Here is a 13,061-nt window from a genome sequence, read left to right as displayed (position 1 = left end):
CACCAAGTTTGTGAGATTTCAAAAATGGATTTCTGAAAAGCACAAGTGCTTAATTTGCTGTATTTTATTTTCTGTGCAGAATATTGGAAGTGGCTCGGTGTTCTCAGCTCACTGATGTGGGGTTTACCACGCTGGCTCGGGTAAGCATCTGATCCTTTTTGTTTGCTTGTTCATAGACTTAAAGCAGTGAGTGGTGTCTTCCTTGTAGAAGACAGGTGCTAAACACCCCATGCCCCATGCCATACCTGGCTCAGTACCATAAGCAAACTGGGAAAAGAGAAGAGTGGTTTGAGCAGTGAACTAAGAGGAGGTGATGTGTTGATTTGGCGTCCTTTTCTGTGCATCCTATATAAGGCTTTATAAGTGAATGGGGATGGGCATGGGAAAAGAAATATGTAACTGCCACTGCCATAGCCAGTTTGTCCCTGAGAGAACCTAAGGGCGAGGATGGAAGCAAAGTTCTGGATTGAACAGCCGTGGAAATGGAGGTTGAACAAGCACCAGAACCTGGCAGGACTGATGTCTGAAAGCACGCACCTCTTTAGACTTTTGCAATATGATAGCATCTTAAAAGCTTGGCTGTGGCTGAATGGAAGACAAAGCAACAATGTATTTTCTGTTGTTTAAGGAGTTGTGCTTCCATGCCCTTGTCCCAACTCATGGCAGCCATTCCCTACTTCCATCCCTTGCAAAACCATCTTGTCCTCTGATCTCCATTACCTCTCCCGTCATTGAGTTTATGGGTGGGGAATCGCATCAGCTCCAGCCAGCAAGACCATCAGTCAGGAATGGTGTGAGTTGTGGTCCAACAACATCTGTAGGGCTGAAGCATCCCCATCCCCGTTCTAGACCTTAAATGCAGAAATTATTGTGACACTCCCCAGAGTAATCCCATTGGTGGAAATGGGATTGGTCTGGAGTTAAACTACGTTGAGAAATCTGGTTGATGGGAGCAGAATAAGCCATTTAAATCAGATAATTTCCATAGCTGCATAATGTGTTCTGAACTACAGAGTTGGGATTGCTTTGGAGCCAAATCAGGGAGAGGGGAAGATAATACAGTGCACTTTCTCTACCAAGCAGAACTTGCTACAGAGTGGCCAACACTAACGAGAGCACCGTAATGTAGTTGGATCCTCTTGCGATCATGGCTCTGATAGTGGAAGGAATGTTTCTTTTTAAGACACCTGTTGGCCTCATTTCTCCAGCAGCTTCCATTGGAGTGATCCCATTGAAGTAATTGGGACTAGTCTATAGCCGTCTTACCTTGCGTTCAGAAGGAAGAATTCAATACATGCTTTTTTGAAAAAACGAATGCTTAATTTTGTGTGTGTTTTGCTTTGTTTTTGATTCTCCCCAGAATTGTCATGAGCTTGAAAAAATGGACCTGGAAGAGTGTGTTCAGGTATATGAAGTATCTTCATCCCATTTCTTAGGGGTGGGGGTGCATGCATGTGCAGAATGTCATGGACGTAGACCATGACTCAGAGAATGCCGTAATTTGTTAAGATAAGCCTTTGCTTGAGATTGTTTATCCACATTCCAACAAGCAGGAAGTGTTTTGTGAATTGTGCTTTTCCTCTTTCTGTGCTCTTCCTATAATGCTCAGAAAGGAAGTTTGTTGATCCATCCCTGCATGGAAGCATTTTCACAAGAATGCTTTGGTGAGGGTTTTGGTCACTCATCTCCCCCCCCCCCCAAGGAAAAGATGTTCTTGAACTTCCTGTCACCATAATATTGAGACATAGTAGTATATAGTCTCGCTAATCCTATCCACTTAGAGTGGTATTGAATTCTAATCTCACTCGTAATAGACCTATTGAAATTAATTTATAAGGCTAACTTACGGTTCATTAATTTCAACAGGTCTACTCATAGTATTGCTTAGTTGAAAACAGCCCGTTAGTTTGTAATAAAATCTGGTGGAACAAAATATTGCTGTAAGATGAGTGGCAGCTGCTTTAGCTCCGCCACCTCCTTGCTGCCCAGTAATAATTTTTTTAAAGTATCATAGGGCATCATTGTACTCAAAGTTTCCCTGCTCTACTTTATTGCCTGTTGCATGCAAGAAGAGGGGGACCTGGAGTGCAATGACCTCGCTTGCTGCATATCGTCACAGGAGGGAGGAAGAGGTAGTGCAGAGGTGCTGCTTTTGGCAGTAGCCATATGGCTCCCATAACATCCAGCCTAGCAATTCTCAAACTTCTGTTTCCTCAGACTATTTGAAAATTGCTGAAGGTTTCAGCGGATCACTTAATGAACTTGTTTGGTTCTATGAACCAAAGCACATGCACAACTCATGTTTTAATAACTGTAGGCTTTCATTTCTAATGTGATAGATGTGCTTCTGAATTAAATATGAAGCAAAATAAATATATATTTTTTTCTTCAGTACCAGCATCCCAGTGCAAACCAGCACAGTATCATGAAAATCAGAGGCCCTGCAGGGACCCCAGGTTCTTGTTTGCCAATTTGAAAGTCCATCCCTGGTCAAAACAGCTTTGCTCTCCATCAGGAAAAAAATCAGTGAAGTGCAGGGCCAGACACAGATATAATTTTTCTGCAGGCCTCCTGAATGGAGCTTGCGGGCCACAGTTTGAGAACTTCTATATATACTTGATGAGAGAGGGAATGTCTATATTAGGGATTCTAGAACTCCGGGAGCCTTCTGAAAACAGTTGACTCTGCCAGCAGCCATTTGCCTTTATCTGGAAGGCCTACCAAGAACTACTACAAGATAGGCTAGGTGATACCTTCTGAAACGTGTGTATCTTTTGATCTCTTCCAGATAACAGACAGCACATTAATCCAGCTCTCCATACATTGTCCACGGCTTCAGGTTTTGGTGAGTCTTCAAGAGTCCGCCCCCCCCCCCATCATGGATTTTAACCACGTTGTTAACTGCATTTCTAAATTATTTGCCAAGTCGGAAAAGAAAATGAGGTAGTCCCCTGAGATGTGGAATTCAGGGTATTGAAATTCATGAACCCCTAAATAATGTGCTCGTATGCAAAGCTCTGTGAGATAGGTCATCTGTTGTTTAAGCTTTACGAATCTGGATAGGAAGAAGAACTGAGAATGACTTGCCCAAAACAATGTGGTAGAGCCAGAGTTTCAAATTTAGTGCTTTTCTCTCAACTGCAGAATTTTGGGTCATTAAAAAAGCTCAAAGTTGTGAGTGTGATTAAAAAGGCAATGGGTTGTTTAAGAAGCAACTCCTGAATGTGCTACCTTCTAGTCTGTCATTGACATAATGGATCTGTGAACAGGACAGCAGCTTTGTCAACAAGACGGCCCAGCTTTTAGAGCTGGTCAAGCATGGTAGCTAAGATATATGAGCCAGAAAGTTTCTTGATCTCAAATACTGCCTCAGCTAACCCCTTGAAACATGGTTGAACAATATCTGGGATGTGGCTATTTCAGAGAGACTAACAGGGCTTAAGAGGGTCACGAAAAGTGTTGTAAAGAGAGACACCTTTAATGAAACCCGGCCCCCCTTCTTTTCATATGCAAGGGAAATAGCAAACTTTCCCCACTAATTTTGCAACCATGTATGCGGAGAGCCTACATTGACCATTAATGTTTTAAGATTATGTAAAATGACGCTATGAATTCAATGCTATGTTTATTATTCTTTTTCTTGTGAACACTGTATTAAATTTTAGTTAATCAATAATAATAAAAAAGCACTCTCTCAGCTATGGATTTGCTAGGTGACCCTGAGCCAAACCACCATCTCTTGGCTTCTGCAATATAGATGGATAATAATAATAGGATTGTTGCAAGGTTTCGTGACATAATTTGAGGTGCCTTGACCACTAATTAAACACTTTTCGTTATTAAAATACAAATAACTTGGAGTTTAGAAGAGAACTAACTATACACACACAGCACAAAGCAAGTGAGCTTGAAGTGACTTGGAGAATCAGTAGGCCAGGGAGGGGGAACCTTGGGCCTGGGGGCCAAATGTGGCCCTCCAGACGTATCTGTCTGGCCCTTGGGACTCTCCCTAGGATACACACCTCACTGGCGTTGCTTTTGCACTCCAAGTGTTTTTGCCTGACAAAAATGTGTCCCTGAAGTCTAATAATACTGCCTCTTGCTTGTCTAGATGGAGGATAAAGAGGAGTGTGTGAGTTTGTGTAGAAACTAGCCTACTGTACAAAGGTAACATTTACATCCACTGCTCCTCCCACTTTTGCCTCTGGCCCCGCTCTGCACTCCCATGTGGCCCTCAGAAGGTTCCTCAGGAGAGAGTGGGGAAAGTTCCCCACCTCTGCAGTAGGCAATGGAGAGGGCTGAGGAAGCAGGGATTCAGAGAGAAGGGGAAGCTCTTCCCAGCAGCATGGCACATCATAGGTCACTGGGGTTTGGGGCTCGTCTGATGAGGAGAGCATCCATGAATCCAACAAATCTGTAAGCCCAGGTTTGGAATACTGTGGTCCAACAGTCACAGATGTTGCTGGATAATTTCTTCAGCTGAAGATAACTTAGGAATATATCAAGTTCTGCGCTTCCAGGCTGGGGTAGCTCCACCATCTTGAAGTGACTTCATAATAACACCTTTGCAAATGCTGCCTGCTTCTTTCTCCTTTGCTTTCGCTTTGTTCCCTTTGTGGCGGCAGAGTTTATCGCACTGTGAGCTGATCACTGACGATGGGATTCGCCACCTGGGCAACGGTGCCTGCGCCCACGACCGCCTGGAGGTGATTGAGCTGGACAACTGCCCTTTGATTACAGACGCCTCCTTGGAGCACCTCAAGAGCTGCCACAGCCTGGAGAGGATAGAGTTGTACGACTGTCAACAGATTTCACGGGCTGGAATCAAGAGACTCAGGGTAAAAAAAAGGCATTTATTTAAGTAGGCACAAGTGCACGCTTTGCTAGTTCCTGGGCCCGTTTGACTCCTTTCAGAAGATGATGCTGGGGAAGCCCAGTGGGGTTTTATGTTAAATCCACACCACCTCCCTACGCCCTGCTAAGACTAAGGACATGCTGGCTAGTACATCAAAGTCTTAAGTTTGTTTTGAGGGGAGTGAGAAAGAACTTCACACGTAGCCCTCTGTGGTGTCAATGTGGGAATTATCTGCAGAGTTCTCCCAGGGGCCCATTAACAACTGGGAACTTTCAACCAGGAAATTCCCCACCTTAGAGAAGGCCGAGTCTGTCTCTCATTCACAATACTTAGCCTCTTTTCCGAGTCACTTTGCTCAGATCCTGTGCACCCTCAACTATTATGAGAGAACTTTGGTATTCACTCTTTCCAGTGGCCAGACTGAGCAGGTCAAGAGTTGCAGCTTCTGTGGCCCTTTATAACTCCTTGCCTAAATCCACAAATATATTCAGACTTTCCTAATATTTAAGCTAAGAAATTTGGTTTTTCCTGGACATAGAAATGATATATTTCTTTCTGGTGTAGTGTGGGGGCACACAATATACTCAGCCTCTTGTTGGACTGGAATAGGAAGAGGCAGATCCTAAGTGAGGCCTACAAATCTTCAATATGTTAGAAGCCTATATAGAATTAAGGGGTTCCCTTCACTGGCCAGCAGAACAGTGGCGGGCTAGGAAGAAAACTGGCAAATGTTGATATGCCAGTCACAGAGTGGGGAAAAGGGTGGGAAGAATGAGGGGAAAACCAACACCTTCCCTGAAATGTCTCCCCGTTCCTTACGGAGATCTGCTTTGCAACTCATGAGCCCAGCGTCCTTCTGTGTGCAACCCATGCTCTCCCCCACCTTTCTGATTTTTTTTCTGAATTGGGAAATATATGTGTTTGTCTTTTCAGACCCACTTACCCAATATTAAAGTCCACGCCTACTTCGCACCCGTGACCCCACCACCATCTGTGGGGGGCAGCAGACAGCGCTTCTGCAGATGCTGCATCATCCTATGACGCGGGAGCCAATCTACCTTGTGCAAAACAAAAACTGAGTATTTAAATTACCCTTCTAGAAGTAACAGTGGACACCAGTATCTCCACACGACAAAAGTGATGCCGGTGGTCTCTCGCGAGGGCCTTTTGAAAAGAAAGCAAAGCAGGGGGAGCTGGTCGCAGAAGTTTCTTCCCGATTTTGCCCCATAAGCCACACACAAAAACACACACACTGCAGTATATACACCCACTCTCACCTACTTCTTCCAGCAAACTGAAGGACCTTGGAGTTTAGGAGCTGGATCAGTGGGCTCCTTCTCTCTCTCTCTCTCTCTCTCTCCCCCTTTTTTTCTCTTGTAGGTGGATTGGTATTATTATGAACCATTCCTACTGGGCATGCTCAGAAGAAATCATGGGGAGGTGGGTGGGAGAGAAAGTGGGGAGGTAGGGGATCATCACGCACATCTGAAGAACTGCTGTTGCTGGGGGGGCGGGAGGGGAGAGGGTCGTTCTTTTGACATTGGAAACAGCAAACTGGACAAACCCTTCGATGCAAGTGTGGAAGCAGCGGTGATAACCAAGGAAGGGAACAAAATAAGACGTTGAATCTTCACCACCACTGTCCAGAGAGGAGAAAAACGTAAAACCTTTAAAAGCCCATGGTTATATTTTTTACTTTTTAAAAATCATCATCCTTGTGTTAGGGAATGTTGAAACAGCAGCCATTGTGAGACATTGATTCCTGCGCTTCTGTGCTTCCTCGTTTTCTGTGCCGGCACATCCACGGAGCATGCTCATGTTGAAGGTTCAGCGGTTTCTCTTCCATGTTTCCATAGCATTTGGCTCAGAGGCTTCCTAGATTGTTGTGACGATAAAGCTAGAAATCTGTAACGTCAGGTCTGATTTATTTTCTTTTGTTTTGTTTTTCTCTCTCTCTTCCTTCTTCAGTATCTCCAGGTTTTCGGGGGGGTTTTATTTATTTAAGAAAACCATTCTGAGATTGTATGAAATGACTGAACATAAAATATATGTTAAGCTATTTTCCTTTTTAAAAGGTGTATTTTACCACCAGGAGGCTAGGGCGAGCTTTGAAATCACAGCTGTGAAATGGGATGAAGTTCTGAAAGCAAAATTGCTTCTATAGAGAGTCTTCTCTAGGTTCTTTTAACCCATAACACAGTCCAAGTGGGGCTCATAGCATCCTGTGTGTTCAAAGGTAACCCCGTTGAAGAACAATGTGTAGCACAAATGGGAAATGGCACACAGCTGTGCTGTTCTATTTATTTGCCATAGTAATGCAATGGTATCATTAGAGCCACCTCTGAAAATCTGTCCTTATTTGATGTGGGGTTCTTGGCACCATCGCTAGACCTGTGTGTCTTCCCCTACAAATCAGTTACCACCCTGATAGGGAAGTTGGCCAGATTCTTCCACTTCAGCATTAAATAACTGTACGTTTTGTTTCTTCAAAAGCACCGGAGCCATTTTTTGATGCCTTGCAGGGCCAGGTTGGGTAGCTATTTTTATTTCTGGGTGGGTTTTTAAAGGTCTTGTAGGCAGAGGCACAGCACCAGATCAGTTTCCTCCAGTTTGAATGATTCCAGCATTTTGGTCGCCTGTTGCCCTTCCCATCACAAGTTGCCCTTCCCGCCTTAACAGTTCCCAAACACAGTTTTTCTTAATAGCACCTGCCGATTTGGCTGTTGTACAGAAAGCACAGGGGAACCCTTCATCATGAGAATTCTGTCCCAAGAAATCTGGCTTCCTTGCTGATGTACAATCCTTTGCTCTGCTTGTGAGCACATCCACATTTGCTAAGGAGTGGTTTGTTTTGTTTTTTTAATTAGCCTGTTGCCAGTCCACTTCTGATCTGCTGCTTTGTTTTCAACTGTGCTGGCTTCTGACTGTCCAAAGCATGGCTTGTAAAACAACTTTCCCACTGCACTTTGGTTGGATTCAAAAGCTCGATTGTCTAGAGTAAAAGATAGTTTCTTTTTTTAAAAAAAAAAAAAAAGACCACCACGGTAACAGCAGTGCTCATGAGGATTTTTAAGGCAGATTGTGAGGCTTTGTAGGAAACGCATGCTCTGTTTCACTCTTGGCCTAAATGTTTTTAAGTGTCAGGGTCCCCATTCAAAGCAGGAACCCAGCACAAATTGCACAAATCGTATGAGCTGGTCTCAGAGATATAATGGGACAGGTGTCTGGCCCAGACAGCATCCTAGGTGCTGGATGAAGAGATTAGGTATTCACTAATTTTCTGTTGTCCCGCCAAGATCACAGACCTCAGACAATTGTAGCTATAATTGGGGAAGGGCCTGGAGAACAGCTCTGTTTTATGGAAATTGTCCTGTGAAATGTTCTCTGCATTTTCCCAAAGCAGTAATCACGATTTCTTTTGATTCCAGAGGATTTGTGTTTTCTCAGTACTCCCAGAGAAACATATTTACACAGCAATCTTTGGTTTCTCAAACACACCTGTGTTATATTTCCCAAACCTACCAATGGGGCTTTTCACAAGGCCTTCCAGCAGTTCAGACTGCGACCAAAGATCTGAAAAGGCGAAACCTGTTTTTAAAATAATGCATTTTCCCCTTCCTTCCTTCCTTCCTTCCCCCAAAATCTTTTTTAAAACTTTTGATCTTCTTTCTTCCACCCAGATATCTACTGATGATCCTTGTGAGTTTTGTGTCTTAAAAAAACCCCACACATTTTATGGACTCCAGCATAGAAATATGGTTGATAGTCTTCCCCGCCCATCTATGATCCGTGCATCTCGTTTGTAAAACTTGGCAGCATAATTCCATCTTTCGAATTCCAAACATCATTGTGGCAATTGCTGACATTGTGGAAACAACTCACTGTTGCAATGTTACTGAACCTCCTGAACGAGCCAGGAGTGTGTGTTTGTGCGTGTGCGTGTGCTGCCAGCTTGTCAGTGTTCAGCACAGCTCTTGAAAGTAGAACCTTCCTCTAGGAATGGAAGGAGGGGAGTAAAAGCTTGAGTGCAGTCCATCCAACTTTATTCCAGTGCAAACTGCTTGAAACGAATGGGAATTGTAGAGCAGCAGTGCTTGCAGCATTGCATGCAGTGTATTTGCATTTGTTCGATCGTTAAGTAGTGGTTCTCCCTAAGGGCTGCCTTTAATCTCATGCACGTCATGTTGTGGAAACCGCTTACTCACAGTCGCGCACCACTGAGGGGTGTCCGTGTGTGGGAATATTTCATTCATATGGACAGGTCTAGTTGCAGGATTGTTTTCACCAAATCCCATCTCCAGATCGAAGCATTCAGCCTCCCCAACTAGGTGGAATAGCACCCCAGGGCAACTGTCTGCATGCCACTCTAAACGTGTGAAATGGACCTTAATTTGCCAGCAGTTCGTTTCCCAACATAGAGAAGTTGAGACCAAAGTGACGGTGCCGTGTTATTTTCAGGGGAAGGGCAGAACAGAAAGATAACTTGATTCATATCACTTGATTGAGAATTTTTAAAGCCAATAATCGAATCCTTCTCTTCCCCTCCACCCTTGTCAGTGTATTTATTAATAACATCAATAAACCACATTTTTCTAAGCTTGTCTTGTTAGAAGAATGGCTTCTGCATAGGATGAGAGCTCCCTGTGTTCTTGTCTTCTGGTGTTCAGTCCTAGGTACTTCCTTTTATTACGCATTGAGACAGCTGTGTCTCTTGGGAAAGGGTAAATAAACATAGCCACCTTCGAAGAAAGCCTAGTTCCCCTTCACTGCAACCAGCAGTGCATGCTGATCCATAGAGCTGCAATGAGAGAGAGACCTGGGTTCCCATTTTTAATTGTGTACACCCAGTGAGGTGTCAGCCACATGCCAGATTAGCTGCATAAATGCTCAGAAGGGGTTCCCTTTGTTTGTTAGATTGACCCTGAAGGCTTACAATGTAAAGCAGTTCCCCATGACATGTGCAGAAAACCCAGTTTACTTGCACGAAACCTGCAAGTAAACAATGGCAGATTTAATTTTTCAAGCCTTCTGAGCTCAGCGAGTACAAAAAGCACAATAACTTCTTATTGAGCCAAGGCCCCCCAGAAGCAACCATACCCATCTGTTAGCATGGATGGCTTGATGCAAGAATTAGCTGTGATTGTCAAGAATGCCTTTTCAGAGGCAAATATAACAGATGTTGGGAATAAATAGAAGGGCCATTGCCTCAGTGGGAGCATCTGGCTGCTCCTTTTTGGGACAGATTAATCAGATCATATTTTTATTATACATAATTTTGGAAGTAGTAATGTGTATTAACTCCCTGTGTATTAACTGACTGTTCGATACATACAGTGAGTTCTGGAAGTGCACTGTGTCATGAAAATGCCCCATTTTGTAAGGGACTCTATTTTTGTGATAAAATAATTGTCTGTCCTCCACTGCCTGGTTGCTGGTGATCAGTTGGGGTGGGGAAAGACAAGGGGCAGAGAGCTGCATTTGATAGTCAAATTGTTAGGATCAATGGGAAGGCTGAGTGTTGAAGAAACACAGCGAGAATTTAATAGCCTTGTGGCCAAAGTCTGTTCTAACCAGATGTGCCAAATCCATAATTACATGGAAAATGCCATTTTCTGTGCTCCCACAAATCCCAGCTACAGCAGCTCGCCCTGATTACCGAGTATATGAAGAGTGCTGTTGTCAGAAGGCCATTGCGATCACTCTTAATTTTTACTCTTTACCTTCCTCGCCTTTTGGAAATCATGAAAACTCCAGATGTCAAAACTTAACAGCCTTGCCATTGGCTTCTCCTGTACCTGAACCATATTAAGTTGTACACGATGAAAGCTACGTTTGTTGTAAGCCTTCTGCTGTATCCTGTTGCATATTATGACAAGCTTGAGACCAGAGTGAAGGCAACGGGAATGAAGTTAACATCTGCAACCAGGTTCTCTGAAGAACCTCAAGCTTTGGAGGAACGCTGGATCAACAGAATTCGTTAGATTTCAAGGTACAATAACCCAGCCACTGGTCACAATTCTGAAACCATTCCCACAGTGGCTATTACTATGAACTCCAGGCGGGTATTTGTTTCCCCTCTTTTAATCTGAATATGATAGGCATGGCTGGCCCATGGTATTATGTGATTCGACAGGTGTTGGGGAGGGAATTGTATGACATGGTTGCTTTCACAGTAATGTTCTGTTTTCAGAGAGAAGGAGCATCGTAAGAGCCCTTAATTTGTGATCTAATCTTTTGGTTACGTTTGGGATGATTAGCGTTCAGAAATAATTGTATTAGACATATTAAGGATGCTGCTGGTATTCCACAGGCTGGATGTTTGATAGTTAAATACTAAATTTCATTCGCACTGAGAGCCCTGCAGTAGAATTGATTGTACCACCCACTATCAGGAAACCTCTGGCACAGTAACTATAATGTGAACACTTTTTATTAAACAAACCCCATCATTCTTGGTGTGTTTAAAGGAATGTTGTGCTTTTCAAATTATTTTTAGGATTGCCCTCACATGTGACTCCTAATTTCTTACTCAAAAATTTAAAAGAAACACAATTCCTGATCGCTGCAGTGCAGTTCTTCTCATATTCCATGTGATGTTGAGCAGTTTTAAAAGCCAGCATATCTTCAAAGGTTGTTTTTATTAACAAGACCCTCCATTTCTTCATAAAAAATTATATTGGATGCCCAGGTTGGAACCTTGCCATTCAGCCCCCATAACTATAATACAGAGATATCTGTAAAATACTACTTTTATGATCCTGTAAACTGTGTTTTCACCTTTCCTGGACACTTGATTGTGAATATAATAATGTCAATTAACAAAAAGTAAAGCAAATATAAATATATATGTAGCTCAATCTTTTCTTTTTCTGTCCATGTTACAATATTGTGACTTTGGCTAAGTTTGTAATGTGGGAAAATGGCCACGAAAAGAAAAGACAAAGTTTCCAAATTGTGACTGTGAAGGGTCCTGCAGTGAGAACTTTGTTTCTATGATTTGTCTTTGTTCCTGCGGCAGAATTTTTTGTGACCTTTAAGTAGGCCCAGAATAATAATCTTGAGATTTCTTTTGAGAGTCATTTTGTGAATAAGCCATTATTATATATTTGATGGGAGCTGTAATACTAGTACTCTAGGTGAAATACTAAGTTTAAGGATTGTATCCATCCACCATGTACCATACGATTAGAGCTGTTGGCACAGGGGATCCTCATTTCTGCACTGGGGGTTGCGTTCCAGACCTCCCCCCCAAGCCCACTCCACCCTTTTTTGTGACATCTTTATGACATTTTTGGGCTACTTCCGGGTTCAGCGTCCTGCATGTGCGCACGGTCATGTGTCCTTTGGACGTGCCTAACTAGGTCATTGCCTGTATATGAGATGGTTTGCATAATCAAATGTGCTCATGCCACCACTCAAAGCCCACTAAGACTGGAAACCACAATACTGTGTTTAAAAGACTTGTGTCTATGAGAACATAAAATGAGCCCATCTGGTCCAGCATCCAGTTGCCACGGATGCCTGGAGGAAAGCTGCAAGCGACCTAAGCATAAACAAGAGTTCCCTCTTCTCTCCTGCCTCACCCCAGGTTTCAGCAACAGAAGCATTGGTGCCTCCATCCATAGTCATCATGGCTAGTAGCCATGTATAACTGTATCCTTCATGAATTCACCCAGTCTTCTTTCGAAGGGGTTACAGTGGAGTGATCCCAAGGAGCACTTTCACACCAAATTGTGCTCGTAGCATATTTTCACCTGGGACCTGCTCTCAGTCTCAGGTCCTTGGCAAGTTTGTGTCCTTATGATATGTGTGTCCCATTCATGCTTTATATGTTGTGGTGTGTGCTTAAAATAACTGGAGTGCGCACTTCAAATACAAGACTGGGAGATTGTAATGGTTCTTGTAACTGAGGCTATAAATCAGTTTAGTCAAGCTTGTGCACTCAGCAATGCCTTGGCAGGTTATTAGAAGATTTCCCATATGTGGAAGGGGAGAAATTCCAGGTCACAAGTGTGGTTGCACAAGTACATTAAAAATAGCCACTCTTGATTACTTTATAATTCTGTTACTGTTCCCCTATAGTGTGGAAGGATTAAAAACCATTAAAAAACACACCCAGCTGGTAACAGATGGCAGTAAATCACAGTGGTTTTTTAATATAAAAAGGCATAGACAAATACATCAAAATACAAATAGTATTAACTGC

At 43.1% G+C, this 13,061-nt stretch overlaps 1 protein-coding gene and 1 long non-coding RNA gene across 4 annotated transcripts in view; one reads left to right on the top strand and one right to left on the bottom strand.

Annotated features, from left to right (window-relative positions):
- FBXL20 (F-box and leucine rich repeat protein 20) overlaps positions 1-9,451 on the top strand; it is a 63,081-nt gene extending 53,630 nt beyond the window's left edge. For all 3 annotated transcript variants that reach the window (XM_081886379.1, XM_081886377.1, XM_081886378.1), the window contains exons 11-15: positions 80-140; positions 1,361-1,405; positions 2,789-2,845; positions 4,626-4,838; positions 5,789-9,451. In XM_081886379.1, the coding sequence (XP_081742505.1) occupies positions 80-140; positions 1,361-1,405; positions 2,789-2,845; positions 4,626-4,838; positions 5,789-5,896 (484 nt within the window). In that variant the 3' untranslated portion in view covers positions 5,897-9,451. The remainder of the gene's footprint in view (positions 1-79; positions 141-1,360; positions 1,406-2,788; positions 2,846-4,625; positions 4,839-5,788) is intronic.
- On the bottom strand, positions 6,846-13,045 carry LOC309355606. The gene is made up of 2 exons (XR_014162555.1): positions 7,808-13,045; positions 6,846-7,772 (listed from the first exon to the last, which is right to left on the bottom strand). It is a non-coding gene; the product is annotated as an uncharacterized lncRNA (long non-coding RNA).
- Between the last annotated feature and the right edge of the window lie 16 nt (positions 13,046-13,061).

The sequence above is a fragment of the Podarcis melisellensis genome (assembly GCF_964234715.1).
Source record: "Podarcis melisellensis genome assembly, chromosome: 13".
In the NCBI taxonomy this organism is placed as follows: Eukaryota; Metazoa; Chordata; class Lepidosauria; order Squamata; family Lacertidae; genus Podarcis; species Podarcis melisellensis.
The sequence above is the reverse complement of the archived record's forward strand: the minus strand, read 5'-3'. Positions and strand labels throughout refer to the sequence as shown.